The following is a 25314-nucleotide window of genomic DNA, read 5'->3' on the forward strand; positions in this document are numbered from 1 at the left end:
TGCCACCCAAAGAAGTCGAAACTGGCATGCCCGTGACTGTTTTTCTGTTCCCGGCCACCCATGTGGACTAAGGTGGACCTTTTGCCATGGAGAACCAGCGTCCGGAAAAAACCATGACATCTTCCAAATAGGCCATCCTTCTGGTGGGAGACCCAAGACAATTTGACCCCAAATAACCACCAGCTTTAAGAAGAAGGACTCCTATCCAATGACCTCAGCTATGTCTGCGTCAGGATTCCGGCAGTTACCCGCCCCACCCCCCATTTAAATCATGGGTCTCAAGCCAAACTTCCAAAACTTCAAAAGGATTTATTGGGAGTTAACATGTCCGGCACTGAGACATTGTCACCCTTGATCCTGGTTTCCCCCGCACTCCTCCGGGTGTATCGTAATTCATATTCTCCAATGGGACACCTCCATAGCCAAGAGCCATCAATCCGGCGCTTCAGTTAGAATTTTGCGTGGCAGAAACTTCAGCCCCCTAGTTACTATCTTTGAAAAGCTATTTATGGAATGCACTTTCGATTTCCAAGCTGCCGCACTGCTCCCTGCTCCCTTTCTGTTGCCAACTCTTAAAAAGACCAGAGAAACATTTTATGAGTTGACAGTCTTGAGTAGGAAGCCATGTCCTCCTGCTTCTTCCAAGCTCTTTGAAAAGTCGGACGTCCTCGTGTGCCAGAGAGGGCCCTTCCTGAGTGGGAAGCCCCGGTCCAGCGGATGGACCTCTCCGGTGAAGGATGCTCTTCCTTTCTTGGGAAGCCTTGACGTTGGTCGAGCCGATGAATGCCACTCTCTGGGACCATGGGAGATCCAACAGCACGGATGGGATCCCCAGCCCCAGTGAGGTTCCCAGAAGCAGCGGCTCCCAGCTGCCCACCTTCTCCACGGCGGCCAAAATCCGCGTCGCCCTCACCATGGTCCTCTTCCTCTGCTCCACCGGCGTCAATGTCTCCATGCTGTGGAGCGTCACCAAGAGGTTTCAACGCAAGCCGCATCTCCGCATCCTCCTCGTGAACCTGGCGGTGGCTGACCTTCTGGTCACTTTCGTGGTGATGCCGCTGGATGCCGCGTGGAATGTGACCGTTCAGTGGTACGCCGGCGACCTGGCCTGCCGGCTCTTGATGTTTTTCAAGCTGGTGGCCATGTACGCCTGCTCCTTTGTGACGGTCGTGATCAGCCTGGACCGCTGGGCCGCCATCTTGCACCCGCTAAGGGTCAGCAGAGCCAAGAGGAAGAACAAGGCAATGCTGTGTGTGGCCTGGGCCCTCAGTTTCCTCCTAGCGGTACCTCAGGTAGGTAGGAGAACCCGTATCTACCTCACAAAACGAAACTCAATGTAGAGAAGAGTCAAGCCCTACACCTGTGATGGGAAACCTATGGCACGCATGCCAGAGGTGGCACGCAGAGCCCTCGCTCTGAGCACGTGAGCCGTTGCCCCAGCTCAGCTCTGCATGCACGCCCCACCGGCCAGCTGGCCTTCAGGTCTGCCACAAATGGGGAGATCAGGGCGCACACGCATGGGTAGTGCGTGCATGCACAGGGCAGGGGAGGTCGCATGCATGCATGGGGTGTGGGGGTGGTTGCGTGCACATGCACGGAGTTGCATTTTGGGGATGCGCGCGTGCTTTGGGCCCTTGGCGCTGAAAAGGTTAGCCATCACTGTCCTACACTTTGGAAAGAAAAACCCAAAGTACACATACAGACTGGGTGAGAAACCAGGCCCAATAGCATTAACTGGGAGAGGGATCTTGGAGTCTTAGTGGACAACCAGCTAAATAGGAGCCAGCTGTGTGCAGCAGCAGCCAAAAAAGCCAATGCAATCCTAAGTTGCATTAACAGAGGGACACAATCGAGATCAAGGGAGGTACTAATACCACTCTTTGAAGCCTGAGTAAGACCACACCTAGAGTACTGCATCCAATTTTGTTCACCACATCATAAAAAAGATGTTGAGACTCTAGAAAAAGTGCAGAGAAGAGCAACCAGGATGATGAGGGGACTGGAGGCTAAAACATATGAAGAACAGTTGCAGGAACTGGTCCTGGCTAGTCTAGGGAAGAGAAGGACCAGGGGAGGCAGGAGAGCAGCCTTCCAATATTTGAGGGGCTGTCAGAGAGAGGAGGAAGGGGTCAAGCTATTTACTAAAGTGTCTGTAGGCCAGACAAGGAATAATGGATGGAAACTGAACAAGGAGAGATTCAACCTGGAAATAAAGAGGAATTTCCTGACAGGGAGAACAATCCATTCATGGAACAGAAGTTGCCCTCGGAAGTTGTGGGAGCTTCATCCCTGGAGGCTTTCAAGAAGAGATTGGACAATCATTTGTCTGAAATGGTGTAGGGTCTCCTGCTTGGACAGGGAGTTGGACTGGATGACCTCCCAGGTCCCTTCCAGCTCTGTTATCCGTCAGAAATGGCGTAGGGTGTATGGAATTCTGGGAGTTGAAGTCCACACGTCTTAAAAGAGGCTGGAGAAACGCTGCCTCTAACAGAACTGAAATCTAAACCGTAATCTTTCTCTGTTGTGTTTGTGGGTATGTGTGCTTCGTATGGGAAACGGCCTTTCTTTTTGCAGATGTTTGTCTTCCACACGGTCAGTCGGTCCCAGCCCACCCATTTCATCCAGTGCGCCACTGTGGGCAGCTTTGGGGCGCACTGGCAGGAAACCCTCTACAACATGTTCACTTTCTCTGGCCTCTTCCTGGTGCCTCTCCTGGTTATGGTGCTCTGTTATTCCCGCATCCTGATCGAGATCTCACGAAAGATGACCCAAGCGCGGGTGAGACCTCTCGGCATGCACCGGCAAGGGGGGCTTCCCTGGAAAGGGGGTGCATGGTCCGCTGCAAAGGGGTGGTTTTTATAAATAACTCAAGATGGCAAATATTGCTTCCGCCATCTTGCTTTCTTATCCACAACGACCCCGTGAAGTGGGCTGGCCTGAGAGAGGAAAGGAACGGCCCAAAGTCAACCCAGTTGGCTTTCTTACCCAAGGCGGGACTAGAACTCTCCATCTCCTAGTGATTGGCCCCCAAAAAATCATCCAGCCGGCTTTCATGCCCAAGGCGGGACTAGAACTCTCACCCTATCCTGATGATTGGCTGAAAGTCAACCTGCTGGCTTTTGTGCCTAAGATGGAACTAGAACTCCCCGTTTCCTAGTGATTGGTTGAAAGACCGTTCTCGTGTCCAAGGGGGGACAAGAACTCCCCAACTCCCAGTTTCTAGCTTGGCATCTTTACCGTTTGGCTCTTGAAGGACCTCACATCCAGATACACCTGGTTTCCTTGGGGCTTAGGATCCTTTCCGAATGGAGCCAATCCTGGTTTGCTCTCTCCCCGCAGGCTAACAAGTCTGTCCTGCAGGGGAGGTGAATCGTGGTCTGCCACCCCTATTAATCTCCGCCCCCTGTGGATCGTGGTCTGCCACATCTCTTCGTTTCCATCCTCTGCCTTTGATCCCCAGAGCTCGAGTGGGGCTTCGCTAGCAGCGATGGCTCTTCTATCCCAAGGACCGGCCCATAGAGCTCCACTGCCCTCCTCTCCTCTGCCTTCTGTGCAGCTGCGCATCAGGCACTGGACCCGGCTGTTCCTCCTCTTCCCCATCAGCCACGTCCAGACCTGGGGGTTGTGGACTCTCCATCTGAGGGCTGACGGACGGCCCAGGCTCCGCCTCGGCCTCTCCATTCCCTCTTCCCCCTCGGAGCTCCCCGGTTGCTCTGATGCTGACCCTGACTCCCACTCTGCCTCCTCTTCCTCCTCCTCCTCCTCCTCTGATTCAGCTGCTGGAGAGGCTGGCAGCCGACAGGCCACAACATAACCCTAAAACACGGCTCTCTCACTGTCGCCTTCTTTTTCTTGCAGCGTCACCGAAATCCAGGGAGTTCCGCCTGCGTTGTTCACACAATAACATCCCTCAAATCCGGCTCCGTGCCTTGAAGATGTCGGCCATCACCATCCTGACGTTTGTCGCCTGCTGGACGCCCTACTACCTGCTGGGCCTCTGGTACTGGTTCTCGCCCGAGATGCTGACCCGGGAGCAGGTGCCGCCTTCACTGGGCCATATCTTCTTCCTCTTTGGCCTCCTCAGCACCTGCCTCGACCCGCTGGTCTACTGCTTCTGCTCTTCACGCTACCGGGCAGGCAGGAAGTTGGCCAAAGCACCGTCTGCCCACGTGGCCTCTGGGCGGGCGTCCACTGTCAACAACGGTCCCACGGAAGAGCCGGGAGTCCACTGGGCACACAAACCAGGATTTCCCCAGAGCCCAAAACTGGCCTGGTGCAGGAAGAAGAAGATGGCCGAGAGCTGCGTCTGAACAGACAGCCATTGGACTGCTGGGCCACTTTTCCTGTCCGGTAAATTCCAGCTGAGGAATATTTCCAGAACGAGGGGGAAAAAATTAAATTATGACCCGTATCTGAATTGGAAGCGATGCAGAAAATGAGACTGAGGTTCAGGTTAAATGATCCAGTTGTCAGGGCTCCGACAAATCCACCCCCATTCAAATCTTAAGTCTCTCTCAGTAAAAAAAAAGATTGATTTATTAGGAGTGGCCATGTCGGCGTTAGCTGAGTGCAGCCGACACTAAAATGCATCCTTCATTTCCCCCTTGACCCTGGTCTTCCCCCCACCCCCTGGATGTATATTCTCCAATGGGACACACCCATAGCCAAGAGTCTTCAATCATGCTCTCCAGTAATAATCTTGCGCGCCAACAGCTTCGGCTGCCAAGGTGATTATCTGAGGCATTTAAGGAATGCACTGCTTTCCCCACTCCCTTTCTGCTGGCAATTAAAAAGACCAAAGGAATATTTTTAGTTGACACCAATGAGATTTGAGTCTGAGTTTTGAATCAATTGGGTGGAAGTACAGGTAGTCCTCGACATACAGCCATTAGGGGCCAAAGTTACAAACGGCACTGAAAAAAGTGTCAAACACTTGACAACTGGCTCGCATTTATGACAGTTGCAGTGTCTCTCAGGGTCACATGATCCCTTTTTGCGACCTCTTGACAAGCCAAATCAATGGGGAAGCCAGATTCACTTAACAACCGACTAATTTAACACCTGCAGTGATTCATTTAACAACTGTGATAAAAAAAATCGTAAAATTGTTCTGACCCAGGTTTCCTAAACCGTGATTACGCGCACGCTTACTTTAAAACAAGACTTATTTTATTGCAACGCTGGGAATTGTTTTCATTCCCAGCCAGTAATGAATCTCAAACAGTCCCTCGAGATAAGCACCCACCTCTCTCTCCTTTGAATGGCTGCTCATAACAGACGTGTCAAATGAACTAGAAAAAAAATCCAACCGAAGTACCAAGAGCTTCAAGAATGAATCTGAACCGAACGAATGACTTTGCTTCCTGCAAAGGTTTCATCATCTTGGCCTGACTTTTATCTCTTCTGGGAGGAGCAATCACCTCCCAACCTTACTCCAGAGTTGCCCCTTCTGCTTCAGCTGCTCTCGCCTTCTGGCAGCTCTGCGCATGTGCGCACTGGGAACAGGCTACCCTTGTTCCTCGGCCTCGCTATTGTCAGATTCTGGAGGCTCCGGAGGCAGCACCCGACTCCCAGATGGTCCTGGCCCCATCTCTGTATCGGACGCAGGACGATGTCTTGAGATGGGCATCCATAGACATCTGAACTTGATAAATAAAAATAAAATAAAATTCCATGACAGCGTGACTGAACTTGCCTTGAACTGTATTTTCAGAGTATTTTGAGAATTTATTTTTTTGGGGTGGGGTGGCAGCCAGAAATATTTTCACCCTTCTGTGAATCTGTTCCCCCCACCCCCCTTCACAACTGCAGTTACGGAAAAATCTTTCTTTTTAAGTGCAACATGAATGCTCCAGTTTCCAAACAGAGATAAAAAAATTAAACGCCAGGGATCCTAAATAGAAGCCCCCGAATAAACACCTGGAATCCTTTGCAGCCAAAGATTATACTAAACAGCTAAATAAAACTTGGTCAAACTTTCATTGTCAGATAATGTTCGTTAAGAATGTTTGTACAGGTAGCTCTCATGCACGGACTTGTACAAATGTTCTTAACAAACATCTGACACTGAGAGGGTATTTTTTAAAATAAATTTTATTTTCTATGATTACACTTCTTAGTGCTCAATAAACGTCATGTTATCTGGGTATTTAAATTTCTTAACAATACAAATTTACCTTCTTACTCTCTCCACTCCTTTTTTCCAGCCATCGGTAGAATAAGTTCCGTGTTTGATAATATTCTGTGTCTGATTTCTGTCTGATTTTCAATGTCCGTCTGTCCATTTCTGCACAATTTAATATCTTAATTATCTCTTCATCTTGCTGCGTTTCTTCATTTTTCCAATATTGTGCAAAGATAATCCTTGCTGTAATATTAAATACATACTTTTCTTATCAATTTTTTTGATATCACCCCTAATAAAAACAGTTCAGCTTTGAGATCTACATGTTGCCCTATTATCTTTTCTATCCATCTGTGTATTTTTGCCCATTTTTTTGCTGTAACACAAGTCTGCCACATATGAAAAAAATGTGCCTGTTTTTTAAAATTACATTTCCAACATTTGCTAGACATATTTTTAAACGTGTTAGCTAACCTAGCAGGTGGTAAGTGCCATCTATAGAACATTTGACAATGAGAGTTTGACCATGTTATTTTCCTATTTAGCATCGTTTCTTTCTGCAAAAAGCCAATGTTTCTGTTCAAAGTTGCAACTGCACTAAAAAAAAGAGATTTATGACCGTTGCAGCATTCCTATGGTCACATGATCAAAATTTGGAGGCTTGGCAACTGGCATGTACTTACAACTGTTGCAGGGCCCTGGGATCACATGGTCCCCTTTTTTGCAACCTTCTGATAAGCAACGTCAGCGGGGAAGCCAGATTCGCTTAACAACCATGTGACTAAGTGAACAACTGCAGTGATTCACTTAACAACGGTGGCAAGAAAAGTAATAAAACAGGGCAAAGCTCACTTAGCGATCATCTCATTTAGCGACTATCTCACTTAGCAACAGAAATGTTGGGCTCAATTGTGGTCATTGCATGAGATGATCATGTGAGCGCCTTGCTTAACGACTGTCTTGACTTGCGCCCACAATGGGCAGGCTCCATTACAGTCGTAAGTCGAGGACTACCTATAACAGGTCCTGAACTTACTCTTGGAAAGGCTGCTTTAAAAGATTTGTTTCCTAGCAGTGCATCTCGGAAATAAATGGATTTGCCAGTGATACAACATTTTGGCTGGCTGGCTGATTATTAATAAAAATAACGATTTTAAGAACTCCTCAATGTAAGTCCTTTCTTTTAATATTTATGACAAAAGCCTGGCCTTTAAAGGGGAAAGTCGAAATTTTCACCTTCTTTCTCCCACCTTCCCTCCCATTTTCCTTCCTTCTTTCCTTCCCTCCCTATTTTTTCCTTCTTTCCTCATTCCCCTCCCCTCGTTCTTCCTTCTTCCCATCTCCTTCCTTCCTTCCTTCCTTCCTTCCTATTTTTTCCTTCTTTCCTCATTCCCCTCCCCTGTTCTTCCTTCTTCCCATCTCCTTCCTTCCTTCCCTCCCTCCCTTTTTCCTTCTTTCCTCATCCCCTCCCCTCGTTCTTCCTTCTTTCCCTCTCCTTCTTTCCTTCCCTCCCTCCCTTTTTCCTTCTTTCCTCATTCCCCTCCCCTCGTTCTTCCTTCTTCCCCTCTCCTTCCTTCCTCCCTTTTTTCCTTCTTTCCTCATTCCCTCTCCGCCCAATGTTCTTCCTTCTTCCCATCTCCTTCCTTCCCTCCCTATTTTTCCTTCTTTCCTCATTCCCCTCCCCTCCCTGTTCTTCCTTCTTCCCCTCTCCTTCCTTCCTTCCTTCCCTCCCTTTTTTCCTTTTTCCTCAGAATGTTTACAGCAGGGTGTCCAACCTTGGCCACTTGAAGACTTGTGGACTTCAACTCCCAGAATTCCTCAGCCAGTCCACAAGTCTTCAAGTGGCCAAGGTTGGGCACCCCTGGTTTACAGTATTTCTCTCAGCTTGGGCCACTAAAGGGGCCGGAGAATTCTGGGAGTTGAAGTCCTCCCTTCTTCCAGGTGGCCAAGCTTGACAAACTGCTGTAGGACGACGTTGTTGTTGTTGTTGTTGTTGTGGGCCGTTTTCTGCGGGGTTTTCTGCTGATAGAAGAGGAGAAAGTCTCCCCTCCCGGGGGAGGGGGCGGCGGCGGAGTGTGCGCGTGTGCACTTATTGCACTCTTGCACTTATTTAAGGGTCCTCCCTCCCTTGTGCAACCTCCTCCTCCTCCGCTTGCAAATCCTCGGGCTTCCCCCGCGTCTAGGAATGCGCGCGTGGAAATGCAACCCCCCCAAACACGCATCCCTGGGCCACGTTCCCCCAACCCCCTTCCCCCCACCCCAGCCTAAAAAAATGGGGGGGGGGAGGAAGGAAGGGCGGGGGAGGCTGGCCAAGCAGCAAAAGTGTTTGTTGTTTTTTCCCCCTTCCTTCCTTGCATCGCTTGCAAAAGGTTCCCGGGACATTGGGCAAAAAAAGACGCGCGTCCGTTTTCCCCGCGCACGTGTGCAACGCCACGTGGGCCGGGCGGGAGGCGTCCCTCGGCACTCTGCACATGCTCGGGGGCGCCCTCTCGGCAAGCACTTCCGGGGTTGCCGAGAGGATCCGGGGCTGAGCCCGGCCGTCCGGCGCCGCCGCCGCCGCCGCCACCGCCTCCTTTTGCCAAAGCGAAGCGGTGACGTTGCCCGGCTGGGCTGGGCTGGGCTGGGCTGGGCGCCTTCTGCAACCGGGCGCCCCCCCCTTCCCGGCTCCACGATGTGGTTCTTCGCCCGGGATCCGATCCGCGACTTCCCCTTCGAGGCGGCTTCCCCGCCGGAGCCTCCGCTGCCCCAGCCGGGGGGCGTCTGGCAGCTGCACCGCGGGCGGAGGAAGGTGGGCCCGGGCAGCAGCTTTGCAAAGGCGGTCCGGGGAGGAGGGGGGGGTCTCCACCCTTTGGGGGAGGGGAGGGGAGCGAGGTTTGGGGGAGGGGCCTCCCCTTTTGGGGCAGAGGGAGGAAGGGAAGGGGGGGAGGGGGGGCGTTGCGTGGCTCCCGGATCTGCATCCTTGTGGGATCTGAGCCCTTTTTTAAAGACCAAACTCCCAGAATTCCCCCCCCTCCAACCATGATACCCCAAGCTATGCTGGCTGGGGAATCCTGGGAGTTGAAGCCCCCCCCCCCATCTTCAACAGATTTAAGGGACCTTGTGGGTCATCTAGTCCAACCCCCCTGCCCAAGCAGGAGACCCTACATCATTTCTGACAGATAACCAATTAACAGAGTTGTAAAGGACCTTGTAAGTCACAAAATCTCCAGAACCTACAAACTTGAAATTTGGCACCTATGTTCCTCTTGGTTTCCAGGTGTTCACTAAGAAAGGATTTTTAGAAATGACCATCAGAGCATTAGTATTTCCATTATTATCATCATCATCATTATTATTATTATTATTATTATTATTATTACTATTATTACTATTATTACTACTATTAACATGCTCTGATGCTAAGGAGTTCTACTCCCCCTCCCCACCTGGAAAGAAATCTCTTCCAAATGCAAAACACAAGCAGAGGAGAGGAGTTTCACTTTTACTTTCACAGCACCAAGCAGCTTTAGTACCGAACAGTTGAGCTAAGCCATGCCCAGGCTCCTTACTGTCTCCTTGCTCGCACAGCAAATACTCTTTCAGTTTCCAAACAGCCCTCAACTCTCACAACACTGACAAGGACACTCGCCAGATGAATACCGATGGATGCTGGTAGGCAGAGGCACAATTCCCCCCCCACTTATTTTCCTCCCCAAAATCTAATCCCAACCACATATTTTCGTAGTGAAGCACATGTATAAGAGCTAGGGAAATCAAAAAAACAGAACAGACAGAGATAAAAAGACAAGATAAAAAGAAATAAAAAGACTCAGACAGACGAGAGGTCTCCATCTCCCTAGTAACTAGTTAGGATTTTATGGCTCTTCTAAACCTAGGCGAGTGGGAGCCACTGGGATCTGGGGAACTGTCCATTTGACCATTGATCATGGCCTGACTGTGGCTAGCAAATGACCACCATCTTCTCTCACCCCTGTTCATTTTCATTTTTGCAGACCACGGGGGAGCCGGTCTCCCTTTTCGTACATGAGGTCAAGCCGAGTTCCGAAGAGCAGGTCCAGCTTGCCAAAACAGCCTTTAAATTCCTCAAGACGCTCCGGCACCCCAACATCTTATCCTACATTGATGGCTTAGAGGTATCTTAAAGATGAGTTGAGCAACAGACATTTGAACCATGGTCAAAACCTCTTGGGGAGCCATGCTGAATCTTTCGTTGCGGATGTACTTAATTATTTTATTACTATTATAAAGCAAATCTTTCATGACCCAACATCATTAGTATGTGTGAATGTGGAATTTGTTCCCTGTTTATATACAGTCGCTTGGTTCAGTGTAATTTTCTCCTTGGTGGTTCCGGGATCAGGGAAATGTTTTCTGCTCGATTCTTTGTCTGGTGTTAATCCCTGCTTATCTGGCTTTTGCCTCCTGGAAATAATGTTTCCTGGTCTGGTGGTTTCTTTCTTAGCTTTTTATTGTCCTTTTTCAAAGGTGTGTAAATGTGATTTATCCCTGTGAAACATCTGCAAGAAAACTAACCGAGCTTCGAAAGACCCGCAGTTTAACCCCGAGCTACAAATATTCTCTTCTCTTGAAATCAGGACGTTTGCAACTAGCAAATGTCCATTTGTCCAACCATCTTGTGGTGGTTTATGTGTCACGCTCTCCTGAGTTCCCCCCCCACTGCCCTTTCCCCCCCCAAATATTCCTCCGTGATGAGAACCACGTCTTCTTTGGTTTTGCAGACAGAGAAAAGTTTACACGTGGTCACTGAGCCAGTGACGCCATTGCCGGCTTACCTGGAGTCACGAGGGGATGGGAAGGGCTTGAGTGAGCCGGAGATCTCCTGGGGTCTTCATCAGATTGCGGTGAGTACTGGGGAGACCCGTATCAGGGCAGGGGGAGCTGGGGTTCAGTGCAAGTAGGCCTCTACTTATGACGGTTTGCTTAGGGACTGTTCCAAGTTATCACCTATCTGAAAAATGATTTATATTCCCATCTATCTATCTATCTATCTATCTATCTATCTATCTATCTATCTATCTATCTCTATCTATATCTATCTATCTATCTATCTATCTATCTATCTATCTATCTATCTATCTCTATCTCTATATATCGTCTATCTATCTCTACCGCCTATATCTATATCTATCTATTGCCTATCTATTATGTCTATCATATCTCTCTATATATGAGGGTGTGTGTGTGTGTGTGTGTGTGTGTGTGTGTGTGTGTGTGTTTTCTTAAGTTTTTGCGGGTACTTACATGTATGGCAACATATATATATATATATATATATGTATGTTGTCTATCTCTATATCTCTGTCTATCTCTGTCTATCATATCTTTCTCTACCTAGCTACTGTATTTCCCTGGAAATAAGACCGAGTTTTATATTAATTTTTGTTCCAAAAGATTCATTAGAGCTTATTTTCCACTTAGGGATTATTTTGGGAGAAATATAGTACTACTAAATACATCCACCTGGCTGACAAATCTTAACTGGATCTTATTTTTGGGATAGGGCTTATATTGTGAGCATCCTGATAAATCATGCAAGGGCTTATTTTTTGGTTTTAGGGAAAACGGGGTATCTATATACGTGTGTGTGTGTGTGTGTGTGTGTGTGTGTGTGTATACAGGTATACAGGTTCAGTGAGTTTTACAAAAGCCCCATTTTACAACTTTTCCTGCCTCGGCTGTTAAGTGAATCACTGCAGTTGTTAAATTAGCCACATGGTTGTTAAGTGAATCTATTCTCTCCCCCCGCCCCCCTTTGAGTTGGCTGGTCAGATGGTTGCAGTGGGGTGGGGGATGCTGCGGCCGTCATAAATATGAGCCAGTTGCCAAGCTTCTGGATTTGGATCATGTGATCACGGGGATGCTTCAAAGGTCATAACTGAAAAATGGCCGTAAGTCACCTTTTTTTCCAGCTCTGTTGTCACTTTGAACGGTCCCTCAATGAACAGTTGCAAGTTGAGGTGGTCTGTGTTTATTAGGTCTATAGCCTGTGTTTCCCGTAGGGGTCAAGCAGGATGTCAGCATTCCAACTAAACATCTCCAAACCAAGAAACTCCGAGATGAACAATTCCTCAAAGTTCCATTTTATTAGAGTTGTCCTATTGGCCCCTTGGGAAAATCCCGAATCTGAGCGTTCCAGATTTTCCCTTCCCAAAAGAGAAATCGAAGATCCATCCCCTCCGTCCATCAGTCCATCACATGGCCCAATCACATCTTCACCCCAACTGGAGACATCCCTCCAGTCACTCCCCTCCAGGTGCAGGGCAACATGTCCTTGACTCTCTGAGAAAGAATGTTGCTGTGTCTCATCTTCGACTGTGTTTCCCCCCAAAATAAGACCCTGTCTTATAACTTTTTGCCACTAAAAAAGGCACCAGGTCTTATTTTCGGCAGATGTTCTTCCACTGACTAACCTCACTTGTGCACGTCGCCCTTGGCCTCCTTTTCGCTGTCCGAGGCCTTCAGGAACTTCTTCTTCTGCAGCCAGCAAGGCTTTCCTGAAGGCGTCTGCAGGGGATAATGGAGCTCTGGATCGATCCTGAGCTTTGTTCTCGGCTCCAGAGGCCTTCAGGAAAGCCTTGCCAGCCTTGCTGGCTGCAGAAGAAATGGGCTGGCAAGGCAGGTCTCGGGGTGTGCGCGAGGCCCGGCTACAACTGTCCAAAGGTAAGTAGGAGGTCAGCTCCACCCCCCGCCATCCCCACCCTGGCTTAATTTTTACCTGCTCTGGAGTGGGTGGGATCTTAATTAGGGCTTATTTGGGGGTAGGGCTTATACTGGGCTTGTGTAAAAAAAAATCAAGCTAGGACTTACTTTCAGGGTCGGTTGTATTTTCAGGGAAACAGGGTACCTTTCCGTGAAATTCCCCCCTCAAATTCCCAGGCACTGAATCGTGGCAGCCTCGGAGCTTCCAGATAAAAAAATGGCTTCCAAGTCTGACATAGGTTGTGTGAATTGAGCCCTCTTGACCAGGCTAAGGGTGCGGTGTCACCCTTGACCTGTGACCCCGTTCCTTGACCGCCTTCTGCCCCCCTCCCCCTTTCCTTCCTTAGAAAGCCTTGAGTTTCCTGGTCAACGACTGTCACCTTGTCCATAACAACGTCTGCCTGGGCGTGGTTTACGTGGACCGTGCTGGCGAGTGGAAGCTGGGTGGCTTGGATTACATGTGCTCGGCCCAGGGGGACAACCCTGTACCACGGAAGGGGGTTCCCGAGCTGGAGAAATACAACCCCCCCGAATTATCCGACAGCACCAAAAATGTTGGTGAGAAATGGTGAGTTTTCTTCTCTTTCTTTCCTCTCCTGCCCACGTTCTAGATCGGTATTCTTGAAATACAGGAAGTCCTCAACGTGCGACAGCTCGTTTTGTGGCCGTTTAACTTTACGACGGTGCTGTCAACTCAAAAAGTTGGCCTTTTAGAGTTGCCAGCAGAGGGAAGTAGTGCATTCCTTAAATGCTTCATAGATCATTTCTAGGAAACCGAAGCTTCTGGCGCTCAAGATTATTACTGGGGAGCGTGATTGATGACTCTTGGCTATGGAGGTGTCCCATTGGAGAATATACATCCAGGGAGTGGGGGGAAGACCAGGATCAAGGGTGAATGATGTGTCTCAGAGTCGGCTACACCCAGGTATTATTGGCATCTTCACTCCTCTAATAAATCTTCTTTAAACTCTGAGCGATGCAGCTAGGGACTCATGATTTGAATGGGGGTGGATGCCGGAGCCCTGACAGGCACTGTGAAAAGTGACTTTACGACCGTTTTTCACACTTAACCGTCATGGCAGCGTCCCCGTGAACATGTGATCAAAATGTGGACGTTTGGCAACTGTGTCGTATTTATGACGGCTGCAGCGTCCGGGGGGAAGGGAGTCATGTGATCTCCTTTTGCGACCTTCTGGCCAGCCAGGTCAATGGGGAAGACCGATTCACTTAACGACAATGTGACTAACTTAACGGCGGTGATTCACTGAATGGTAGCACGAAAGGTCGTAAAATGGGGCAAATCTCACTTAACCCATTGTTTTGCTGAGCCACAGAACTTTTGGGCTCCATTGTGGTCGTACGTCGAGGACTACCTGTATAGGGTTTCTCTACCTCGGTCACTGTGCTGGCTGGGAAATTCTGGGAGTCAAAAGTTCACCTGTTTTAAAGTGGTCAAGGTTAGCCACTAAAGTGGCACTTACCCTGGCAAGATTAGCTAAGATATATCTAAATACTAGGCCAAAACGTTGGAAGTGCCAACAAGTTGACGGTACCTTTTATCACATGTGGTGACTATGTCTTAAGGCCAGGGCTTATTCGATCAAAATTAAAGATTGGATACAAGAAATTACTGGACAACAAATTGAATTCAAGCCAGAACTCTTATCTATTGGGGATAATCCAAAATCAATATCCGAAAAAGATAAAATATATAATATTACACATTCTAGCAGTGTCCAGAATAGCTTATGCTATCTATCTATCTATCTATCTATCTATCTATCTATCTATCTATCTATCTATCTATCTATCTATCTAAAATTATTGGTGATATGTATGAATACGTGATTGAAATATGAGACGATAATAAATGTGGATGTAAACGCTGTTGAAAATGTAACTAGGATTTGTATTGGTGGAAAATAATAAAAAGTACTATAGCATAAAGTGGCCAAGGTTGAGAAAAAACCTTTTTTTATCCATGCATTTGTGGATCTCGTATCTGCACATACGAACAGAATCTTGTTGTTGTCCACCGGCAGCCTGCGGAGCTGGTAGCAGAGTCAGACAGTGGGGAGGAACATGGGCCAGTCCGGGAGTCTGGGGAGGGCTTGGATGAAGTGTCCTGCATCCGATGCAGAGATGGGGCCGGGGCCATTTGGGAGTTATGTGCTGATTCTGGAGCCTCCAGAATCTGGCAGCAGTGAGGCCGAGGAATAGCGGGAGCCTGTTCCCAGTGTGCGTGTGCACAGAACTGCCAGAAGGCAAGAGCAGCTAAGACAAAAGGGGCGACTCGGGAGTAAGCCTGGAAGGTGATTGCCCCTCCTCCCATAAGACATAAAGGAGGAGCAAAGGGACATGAGCCTTTGCAGGAAGCAACTTTGTTCGTACTGGTCGGTTTGAAACCCGAAGCTCTGTGTTGAATTGGTGCTCCGGTTGGCCTTATATAACTAATTGGCAATCTAGTCATTGGCAGCCTTTCAAGGAAGATAAAGGTGCGTGCTGATCAGACTTATCCCCAAGGACTTTGGCAGACTTCTGTGGGACTATTTACAAACTGTTTGAGACTCATTACGAGCTGCGACTGACTAAAATTCACAGCCGCTGAAATAAAAGGTTTTGGGGACTAAAGTGTGTTTGTTAACGTCTCAGAAAGCCTTGGTCAGAACAGATCTTAGTTGGGGGGGTTGTCCAGAGCCCCCAAATGAACATTTTGGGGATTTGCAAAGGAGCAGGGATGGGGGAGGACATCTAGCTGGTCCTTACACAGGAGAGCTGAGAAGCACCAAATCGTTTCAAGTCAGATTTGGATCCAGCGGGGTTTGGATTACCACCCAATTTAGAAAATCCATTTGAAGGAGGAAAAATCAACCCAATTTCTGAATTGGTTGCTAGAGGAAACCTTTTCGGGAATGCTTGAAGTATCTGCACTGATTGGAGGCCTACTATGCGAGAGGTGTGCTTACCTGCCAAGAGGGACACAGGCCACCCATGAAAGCTTTGGGGGCACCCCTTGGAGACTGTCTTATCGGTTTGTGCCCGAGGGTAATTTTTGTTCCGAAGCAAGAAATTATTAACCACTCTCCAGGATCCCAATCAATAAAATTAAGTTCAGTGAAAAGTGTTTCAATTTACTTTGGCCTCTCTGCTCTGGTGAGGCCATCAGTGGGTCAAAGCTCAAAATCAGTTTTGCTGATTTTTTTTAGCTGCCAATCAGGGTTTGCCACTCATGTGTCCTGTCCTACAGATGTTGAGACTCTGGAAAAAGTGCAGAGAAGAGCAACCAAGATGATTAGGGGACTGGAAGCGTATGAAGAACGATTGCAGGAACTGAGTATGTCCAGTCTAGTGAAAAGAAGGACCAGGGGAGGCATGATAGCAGCATTCCGGTATTTGAGACGCTGCCATGAAGAAGAAGGGGTCAAACCTATTCTCCAAAGTGAGATTCAGCTTAGAAGTAAGGAGAAATTTCCTTAGGTTCTCCTGCTTGAGCAGGGGGCTGGACTAGAAGACCTCCGAGGTCCCTTCCAGTTCCATTCTATACTATTCCTAACAATGAGAAGAATCAAGGCTTGCCTTTAGAAGCTGTGGGTGCTCCATCACTCTTTTAAGAAGAGTCTGGACAGCCATTTGTCTAGAATGATATAGTGGCTCCTGCTTGTGTAGGGGGTTGGACTAGAACAGCGTTCGCCAACCGGTGGGCCGTGGCTCACTGGTGGGCCGTGAGAAAATTTTGGTGGTCCACAGAGAAATGTCACCCCCCCAGAGCACACACCCCCAAAGCAATTAATCTAGGCTTCAGGGGAACACTAGGCTGCGCCGCCCACATGGCCCACGGAAACCCTCCCCGCCTACTCAAGGATCTGGCAAACTTGCCTGCTAAGTTGCTGTTTTTTCCTTTTTCCGACCATCAGCTGTTCTCTGCCGGGAGATTTAGATTAGCTAGAAAGCAGGAAATGGTTGGATTTCTTGCTTTCTAGCTAATCTTGACATCTTCAGTTATGCTTTTAAGCACAGCCGAACCTCCCTTAGGATTGAAGCAGTGCAGACTCAGGTAGCCGATGGTAAAAACGCAGATCTCTAAGTGAATCTGTGATTCTGTGAGCAACTCAATCTGCCCGCCTGCTTTGCCTGATTTTGGGTGAAAATTGCTCTTTTTTTTAATAAAAAATTCAATATTTATATAAATATTTATAATATTTACATACAAGCCATACCCAGCCAGTCACATGACCAAGCAATACCCACAAATTAGGCCACACTCACAGAAACAGTTAGTGGTCTCCGGGATTTAAAATCATGAGTTTGGTGGTCCCTGAGGTCCAAAAGGTTGGCGACCTTCAAGGTCCCTTTCAACTCTGTTCTTCTGTAATCCTGTAAATTCTTTTCCGTAGTTGGTATCGTGCCTGGGAAACAAGGCAGGTTCACACAGTGCCAACTGCTAAGCTGTGTGTTAACATAAGTAAAGGTGTCAACTCATAACATATTTCTCTGGTCTTTTTAGAGTTGCCAACGGAAAGGGAGGGGGGAGCAGTGGGGCAGCTTGCAAACCGAAAGTGCATTCCATAAATGTTTTCAAAGATAGTAACTAGGTGACTGAAGTTTCTGCCACGCAAAATTCTAACTGGAGAGCCTGATTGATGACTCTGGGCTATGGAGGTGTCCCATTGGAGAATATGAATTACGATACACCCAGGGGGTGGGGGGAAAACCAGGGTCACGGGTGACAGTGAATGATGTGTCTCAGAGTCGGCTCCACCCAGGCAGTGCCGGCATGTTAACTCCCAATAAATCCTTTTGAAGTTTTGGAAGTTTGGCTCAAGACTCGTGATTTCAATGGGGATTTAAATCCTGACAGCTAGCCGACTCTTGAGGCACATAATTCATTCAAGATAAAAGGCTGAATTGCACACAGCTGTATACAGTGAACTCAACTGCATCCTGGTTTCGAAGGGATGGTTTGGGTCACGTGCAGGCTCTCTTACTTGAAACAAGGGTTATCCCCAAAGGCACAAACCCGTTTTTAATTTGGTTTTGTCTCTGGTGGGAATCTCCTTTGCACAGACTTGTCTGTGTCCTGTTTTGGGGGAGGGGTTAAATCTGTCTTGGAAACAAACAAACTTATATTGCGGTGTGGAGCTAGTTCTCATGGTCCTGATGAGACTTGAATTTGCTTCCTGTGTGTGTATGTGTGTGGTGATAGGTCAGCAGACATGTGGCGATTTGGCTGCCTCATCTGGGAGGTCTTCAACGGTCCCCTGACCCGATCATCCTCCCTCAGGAACCTCAACAAGGTGAGTCTCTTTGGCAAACCCTCGCAAAAGTTCCCTGAACTTACCCCGTTTCCTGGGTTCACACAACCCCGTCAACTGTAACTGACAGTGCCCACCATTGGTTGGATGGTTGTGAGAATACAGGTTTTACCTGATGAACGAAGCAGGCTGTGCAGTACAGATGGACAAAATGCCCTTCTAGGGCAGACACAGAGTGGACTAAATGGAGGTGGGTAACTGGGTGGCGTCAATTCCTTCTCTTTTTTTCTCCCCTTTCTCTCTCTCTCTCTCTCTCTCTCTGTGTGTGTGTGTGTGTGTGTGTGTGTGTGTGTGTGTATGGATCTTTGGTTATTCGGGTTTTCTCCCCTGTAAAATTGGAAGTGTCTTGGCAACGTTTCAATGAAGTCTCATTCGTCATCTTCAGGCTTGTGTCTTCGGCTTTGTGCTTTACAAAGCCGAAGACACAAGCCTGAAGATGACGAATGAGACTTCGTCGAAACGTCACCAAGACACTTCCAATTTTACAGGGGAGAAAACCCGAATAACCAAAGATCCACATACAAATACCCGCGAAAAACCTCAGAGAACGCACACACACACACACACACACACACACACACACACATACTATCTCTCTCTCTCTCTCTCTCTCTCTCTCTTTATCTATCTATCTATCCTCTTTCTTCCCCCCCCCCCAATTGTAAAAAAAAGTGGGGTGGCATATTAGAAGTAAAAGAGAGATGAATACCCAGAAATGAATTAGATCAGTTTTCTCAACCGTGACAACTTTAAGATGGGCGGACTTCAACTCCCAGCATTCCCCAGCCAGCTTTGAAGTCCACCCATCTTAAAATTGCCAATGTGGTGAAACAGTGTCCTAAAGTGAAGTGTGTGTGTTGTCTATGCCATAAGGTTGCAAAGTGTGAAGGCCGCAGGGTTGCACAGTTGACATCGGAACTGCCCGAGACATGAACGGTGGCCATCTTGTCTTTCCTCTCCTGCTTCTGTGTGGGACGGTCTTTCTGGAGACCACTGTCTCCTTCTTCTGACCTATCTTGCCTTCTCTTCCAGATCCCCAAGTCCTTGGTGCCCCATTACTGCGAGCTGGTTGGGGCCAACCCCAAACTACGACCCAGCCCGTCCAAATTCCTGCAGAATTGCTCTCGGATGGGTGGTTTCCTGGACAACAAGTTTGTGGAGACCAACCTCTTTCTGGAGGAGATCCAGGTGAGAATGGGGGGGAGAACGGCGTATGTCCGCCGAAGGCTTCTGGCCAGTATCTGGTCGATGTTAGGGCTTTCCGTGGGGCTGAAGGTCCTGGCTGTGGGTCAAAGAACTTGCTTGAACCTTGGAACATTTGAGATTCCAATCTCCAATCTGGAGATGTTTTGCCATTCACACGTTATCACAATAAAATACAGGATTTTTTTTAAATTGATTTTTTTTACTGATCCCTTTTACTAAAATATGATGTGAATGTGCCATATGATTAGATAGATAGATAGATAGATAGATAGATAGATAGATAGATATGGATAGATATACCAATAGATAGATGGATAGATAGGATAGATAAAAATAGAGATAGGTAGGTGGATGGATGGATGGATGGATGGATGGATGGATATACCAATAGATGGATAGATAGTATAGGTAGAGATAGAAAGATAGGTAGATAGATAGATAGTATAAATAGATATACAGATAGGATAGATGGATGAATGGATGAATAGAGATAGAGGTAGATAAATAACGATAGACAGACAGACAGACAGACAGGATGCCATAAGGCAGCACTTCCCATACCTGGTAAATCACACCAAGTTGTGTAAAAGTGATTTTTTTTCCTGGTATTGGCACTCAAACCCATGACCCATCACACCAGGAGCATTGAATTGGCCTTCAAGATGGCCACGTATCCTAAAATATATTTTAAAAATTCCCAAATTTTCCTACAAAGCCAAAAATCATTGAAATTACCAATGGTAGTTTGTTGAAAAGTTATAATAGCGGTCACACTTAGACCAGAGTCAGCCTCTTGCCCCCAATAATCTGGCTCCTCATTTTACCCACCTCGGAAGGACGGAAGGCTGAATCAAACCTTGAGCCAGGTCAGGATCGAACTGCTGGCAGGGGGCAGAGTTAGCCTGCAATGCTGCATTCTATCCACTGTGCCACAATAAAGATCATCCAGTGATATTGTTCTTGAGTTACGGCTGTTTGTTATGGCGACCATTTGAAGTTCCAGCAGTGCTGAAGGAAGGGACGGACAACTGGTCCTTGACGTTTGATAAGATTTTTTTTTGATAAGTGGAAGGAAAAAATTTGGGATGCGCTGCCCCCAATATGTTCCTATACAACAGTAATTTTCAAGCACTGTCACTTTAAGACGTGTGGACTTCAACTCCTAGAATTCCCTAGTACACGTCTTAAAGGAGCCAAGTTTAAAAATCACTGCTGTAGAATATACAGGCACGAAACCTCCACTCAATGGCTCCCAAAGTTGTTTAATCCAACCAAAAGGGTGTCAAATATCCTGGTTAGATAATGGGGCCTTTCCCACATGAGATCGCAGGTCCTTCTTCAGAACCTGGCTCCAGCTTCACTTTTTAATTTTTAATTTTATTTTTGCAAACATTCCATCTTTTCTTTAAACAGTGGGTACAAATATCTTGTGTCATAATATTTATGGTTAATATAATTCCCTTACGACAACAATAATTACATTACATTCTTATTTTAAACTACTATACATAATATATCTTATCATTGTAACCATCCCCTTCCTAATTCCTTCCCCTCTATGTTGATATGTTCATATATACTGTTTATGTATATGTATGTGTGTGTGTGTGTGTGTCTCTCTCTCCCCCCCCTCTCTCTCTCTATGTGTGTGTGTGTGTGTGTGTGTTAAGTTTCGCGGGTACTTACATGCATGGTATTCAGCTTTGTTGGTATTTTCCCACGTCATTATAGTTGTGCTTTTAAAGTTGTAGCAACATTTCGGCAGGATCTCATCTGCCAAAAGCCTGATGATGGCAGATGAGATTCTGCCGCAAACGTTGCTACAACTTTTTAAAAGCACAACTACAATGGACGTGGGAAAATACTCCAACAAAGTTGAATACCATACATACATACATACATACATACATACATACACACACACACACACACACACATATTTCTATGTTCATATACTTAATTTCTAATTTCCATTTTTTCCAACCATTGATAAAATAATTCCCATATCATATAATATTCAGTTTGCTCTTTTTCTTTAATTACCAGTGTTAATCTATTCATTTCTGCACATTGTAATTTTTTTTCCTAATCACTTTCTCTTCTATAGGAATCTTTTCACTTTTCCAGTTTTGAGCAAATTTCTAGCTGCAGTTAATACATGAATAATTAAATATATCTTTTCTTTGCTATAACTTTCAGGTATCACCTCTAACAAAAACATTTCAGGTTTTAAATCTATATGTTGCTTTGTCATCTTTTCCAACCACGTATGTATTTTTGTCCAATATTTCTTAGCTTCTATACATGTCCACCACGTGTAGTAATATGTTCCAGGTGTCTGATGGCATTTCCAACACTTAGCTGATTTATCTTTGAACATCTTTGCCAGTCGTACTGGCGCAAGATGCCACCTGTAAAATGTCTTGTATAAGTTTTCTTTATATGCTGTTGACATTGTTAATTTATAATTTCTGTTCCAGAGTTTCTGCCTTTCGTTTAGTTCTATTGCATAGCCATTTTTTTTTTTTTGCCCACACCATCATCATCACTTGTTGTTCTTCCAGTTTAGTAACCAATAAATAATTATACAATTATTTATTACCTCCCATGAATTTCATGCCTTCCCCGAACTGGGGCAGATTTGAACCTGTAACTCTTGATTACTGTTTTTCCCCCCTGCAGATTAAGGAGCCGGCTGAGCGGCAGAAGTTTTTCCAAGAACTCAGCGACAACCTGGATAGTTTCCCAGAGGACTTCTGTCGCCACAAGGTCCTTCCCCAGTTGCTGATGGCATTTGAGTTTGGGAGTGCGGGGGCCATCATCCTCACCCCGCTCTTTAAGGTAAACCCCCCTGCGGAACGAGGAAGGGGACCAGGATCCCCGGGGTTTGGGGGTGGGGGAAAACCAGAAGGGATCCTCCAAAAGTTGGAGAAGGATGGAGATTGTAGCTCAGGGTAAAGAATCTGTCTTCATTTATTTTAATCCTGGCACACCTGTTGTGTGTTCTCTTGCTTCTGTGATTGTGGTGACATGCAGACAACAACATATATGTACACCTGCTCTTTGCAGTCCAATCAATGTATACTTTTTTTAAAAAAAATGATTTTCTATTAAATATATTTTTTCCCAATAAGTTTTTTTTTATTTTTCAATATAAACATACATATTTTGTGGACATTGCATTGACTTGGTCAAGTCTTTGTTAAGCAGCAGTAACAATAATAATACAAATAGGTATGTGTGATGACCCGGGGCGTGGCACAAAAATAACCAAGGCACAAAAATACAATAAAGTTCCTTTAATGCCTCCGACTTGGCCCAGTGTCCAATTATCTTCGGCTGGAAATCAAACTCTTAATGAAAACAGTTTACAGAGGGAGGAAATGCAGTCCGCATCCAAAGTAAAGTGAATTCGAAATAAAAAATACCCAACACAAACCACACTGAAGGAATTACTACGGCAGGCAAGGATGATTAATTGCAAACTTCTACCAGATAACTGCAGCAACCACAGTTGGGAGGAAGTCAAAACACAGATAAGCTCTGACAAGAATGCAGGCTTTGCTTCCAGCAACTTTGCCATGCGCAGTTTGTCCTTTTAACCAGTCCTTCCAGCTGCAGCCCATGAAGGGGATCAGGGCCCCTTCCTCCCCCATAGACCGTGCCACTCACGTTTCTCCCTTATCCTTTCCTTCCTGCGTGCCCTAAGATGAAGAGGGGATGGGCCTGTGTCTTCCTCTGACTGCCCATCCGGCCTGTGCCCTTCCCCAGTTTCCTCCACAACCACCAGAGCCACACTCCCACTCCCTGTCGGTTGTTCCACCTCTCTGTCTGGAGTCAGACTCCAACAGGGGCATGACAGTATGTGCAATTCTAATCTTCCACAACTTCAACAATGCTATTCTCTTTTCATAATCCATTTGATAATCCATAGGCTGAAAAACAGCTTTTACCCCAGGGCAGTTACTCTATTGAATTCTACTGTCTAGTGCAATATTAATGCAATATCAGGGGTTTTCAATTCAATGCATAGAATGTGAAGGATGTGTGTTTGTGCTTTATTGTCATCGTCATAATGTACGCTGAAGATAGTATTTAATTTCGCTGTACGAGGTGCAATGACAATAAACTAAACTTAAACTAAATTTCTCATTTTCCCATTAGTTCATTTAAACATAAATAACATTTCTTTGAGTCCTGTATTTATAGTTCTTAAATACTATTATTTAATATTTTTTTTAAGAATTATTCATAGTTCCACCATAACTTCAATATTCCAAATGCACCAAATAGTAACAATATTTAATCAAGCGTATTTCAAAATCCCACACAAATTCTAGTCTTAAATATATTTCTTAGTGCTTATTAAACATCGGGTTCTCTGGGTGTTTAATTTACTTAATACAAATTTGCATTCTTCATCTCCACCCCTTTTTTCCAACCATCAGTAAAATAAATTCCATGTTTGATAACATTCTACATTTTCTTTCTGTTTAATTTCCAATGTCAACATTTTTGCACAATCTAGCATCTTCCTGACTATCTTCATCTTGGGGTGTTTCTTCATGTTTCTACTATTGTGTGAATATAATCCTTGCTGCTGTAAAGACATGTAATGTTAAATACATATTTTTCTTATCAATTTTTTCTGATATTATGCCTAATAAAAACAATTCAGATTTAAAATCTACATGTTTCCCCTATCATCTTTTTTTAGCCACCTGTGTATCTTTGCTGAATTTTTTTTTTGCTTCAATCGATGCATACTTGAAGATCTAACGGAAGTGTGACAGAATGCAATTTGTGTTGCAAGTTTAAATACAAAAAAAACAACAACCCCTGAGCCTTTTCCGACTATAAAATACAAGATATGTACAAACTAGCTCGATCCCCGTGCTTCGCAATGAGACTATGTGGTCGGGCTTAGTTTTGGGGGAGGAAAATAAGGGGAAAAAAATTCTGCCTCTGCCTACCAGCATCCATTGGTATTCATCTGGCTAGCGTCCTATCACTGTGTGAGAGAGTTGAGGGGCTGTTTGGAAACTGAAACAGTATTCGTTGTGTGAGCAAGGAGGAGACATCAAGGAGCCTGGGCGTGGCTTAGCTCAACTGTTCTGTACTAAAGCTGCTTGGTGCTATAAAACTGAAACTCCTCTCTGCTTGTTTTTTGCATTTGGAAGAGCAGATTTCTTTTCATGTGGGGAAAGGGAGTAGAACTCCTAAGCATCAGAGCCTATTAATAATAATAATAATATAGGAAATACTAAGGTTCTGATGGTCATTTCGAAAAATCTTTTCTTAGTGAGCCCCTAGAAACCAAGAGGAACATATGGGCCAAATTTCAACTTTGTAAGCTTTACGGTTCTGGAGATTTTGTGATGATGTGTGAGTGATATTTTGTTTTTATATTATATATGTAGAAGATATATAGAAGATTAAGCAGACCTTGCTTAATTTGGTCAAGATCTGCTTACTTTGCAGATTTAGACATATCTCGTATTTTATAGTTTAAATTTATTTTTTAAAATTTTTATGTCATGTAGTGTGACTTATTTCAATTGTGATGCTTCTGATACAAATAAACAACCTGTTGTGTATATTCAAGATGCTTATTTGAAATCGTCCCTTTCTCTCTCTCTCTCTCTCTCTCTCTCTCTCTCCTTCCCTTGCTTTTCTTTTCTCCTTTTCCAGGTGGGGAAATTTTTGAACAGCCAGGAATACCAGCAAAAAATCATCCCCGTCATTGTGAAGATGTTCTCTTCCCCGGATCGGGCCATGAGGATCCGTTTGCTGCAACAGGTTGGCCGGTGTCCAAATGACAAATAGTTGCGATTGGGATTGTGGATTTGTTAGAGAAAGGACATAGTTGTGTGCCCTTGGCTCTTCCTTTTAAATAGAGCCATAGTGTCAGGATTCCGGCAGTTGCCCTCATTAAACCATGAGCCTCGAGCC

At 45.9% G+C, this 25314-nt stretch overlaps 2 protein-coding genes across 2 annotated transcripts in view; both read left to right on the plus strand.

The window, feature by feature from the left end:
- The first annotated feature begins 718 nt into the window (after positions 1-718).
- On the plus strand, positions 719-4504 carry LOC113447464 (gonadotropin-releasing hormone II receptor-like). The gene is made up of 3 exons (XM_087913714.1): positions 719-1292; positions 2575-2774; positions 3854-4504. Exons 1-3 carry the CDS (start codon positions 738-740, stop codon positions 4308-4310), a joined length of 1212 nt encoding a protein of 403 aa, XP_087769840.1. The 5' UTR covers positions 719-737; the 3' UTR covers positions 4311-4504.
- Positions 4505-8610: 4106 nt separating this feature from the next.
- Positions 8611-25314, plus strand: part of SCYL1 (SCY1 like pseudokinase 1) — a 34144-nt gene continuing 17440 nt past the window's right edge. The window contains exons 1-8 of the mRNA XM_087913776.1: positions 8611-8912; positions 10117-10257; positions 10864-10986; positions 13192-13412; positions 18048-18138; positions 19189-19344; positions 22045-22203; positions 25054-25161. Coding sequence (XP_087769902.1) covers positions 8796-8912; positions 10117-10257; positions 10864-10986; positions 13192-13412; positions 18048-18138; positions 19189-19344; positions 22045-22203; positions 25054-25161 — 1116 coding nt within the window. The 5' untranslated portion in view covers positions 8611-8795. The remainder of the gene's footprint in view (positions 8913-10116; positions 10258-10863; positions 10987-13191; positions 13413-18047; positions 18139-19188; positions 19345-22044; positions 22204-25053; positions 25162-25314) is intronic.

This window comes from Pseudonaja textilis, chromosome 16, assembly GCF_049901715.1.
Source record: "Pseudonaja textilis isolate UNSWEBS1 chromosome 16, rPseTex1.2, whole genome shotgun sequence".
In the NCBI taxonomy this organism is placed as follows: domain Eukaryota; kingdom Metazoa; phylum Chordata; class Lepidosauria; order Squamata; family Elapidae; genus Pseudonaja; species Pseudonaja textilis.

Coding starts and splice junctions, on each gene's coding strand:
- LOC113447464 (XM_087913714.1), top strand. CDS start 738: ATGCTCTTCCTTTCTTGGGAAGCCTTGACGTTGGTCGAGCCGATGAAT. Junction 1,293..2,574: donor TCCTCCTAGCGGTACCTCAG/GTAGGTAGGAGA, acceptor TTCTTTTTGCAG/ATGTTTGTCTTCCACACGGT. Junction 2,775..3,853: donor TCACGAAAGATGACCCAAGC/GCGGGTGAGACC, acceptor CCTTCTTTTTCT/TGCAGCGTCACCGAAATCCA.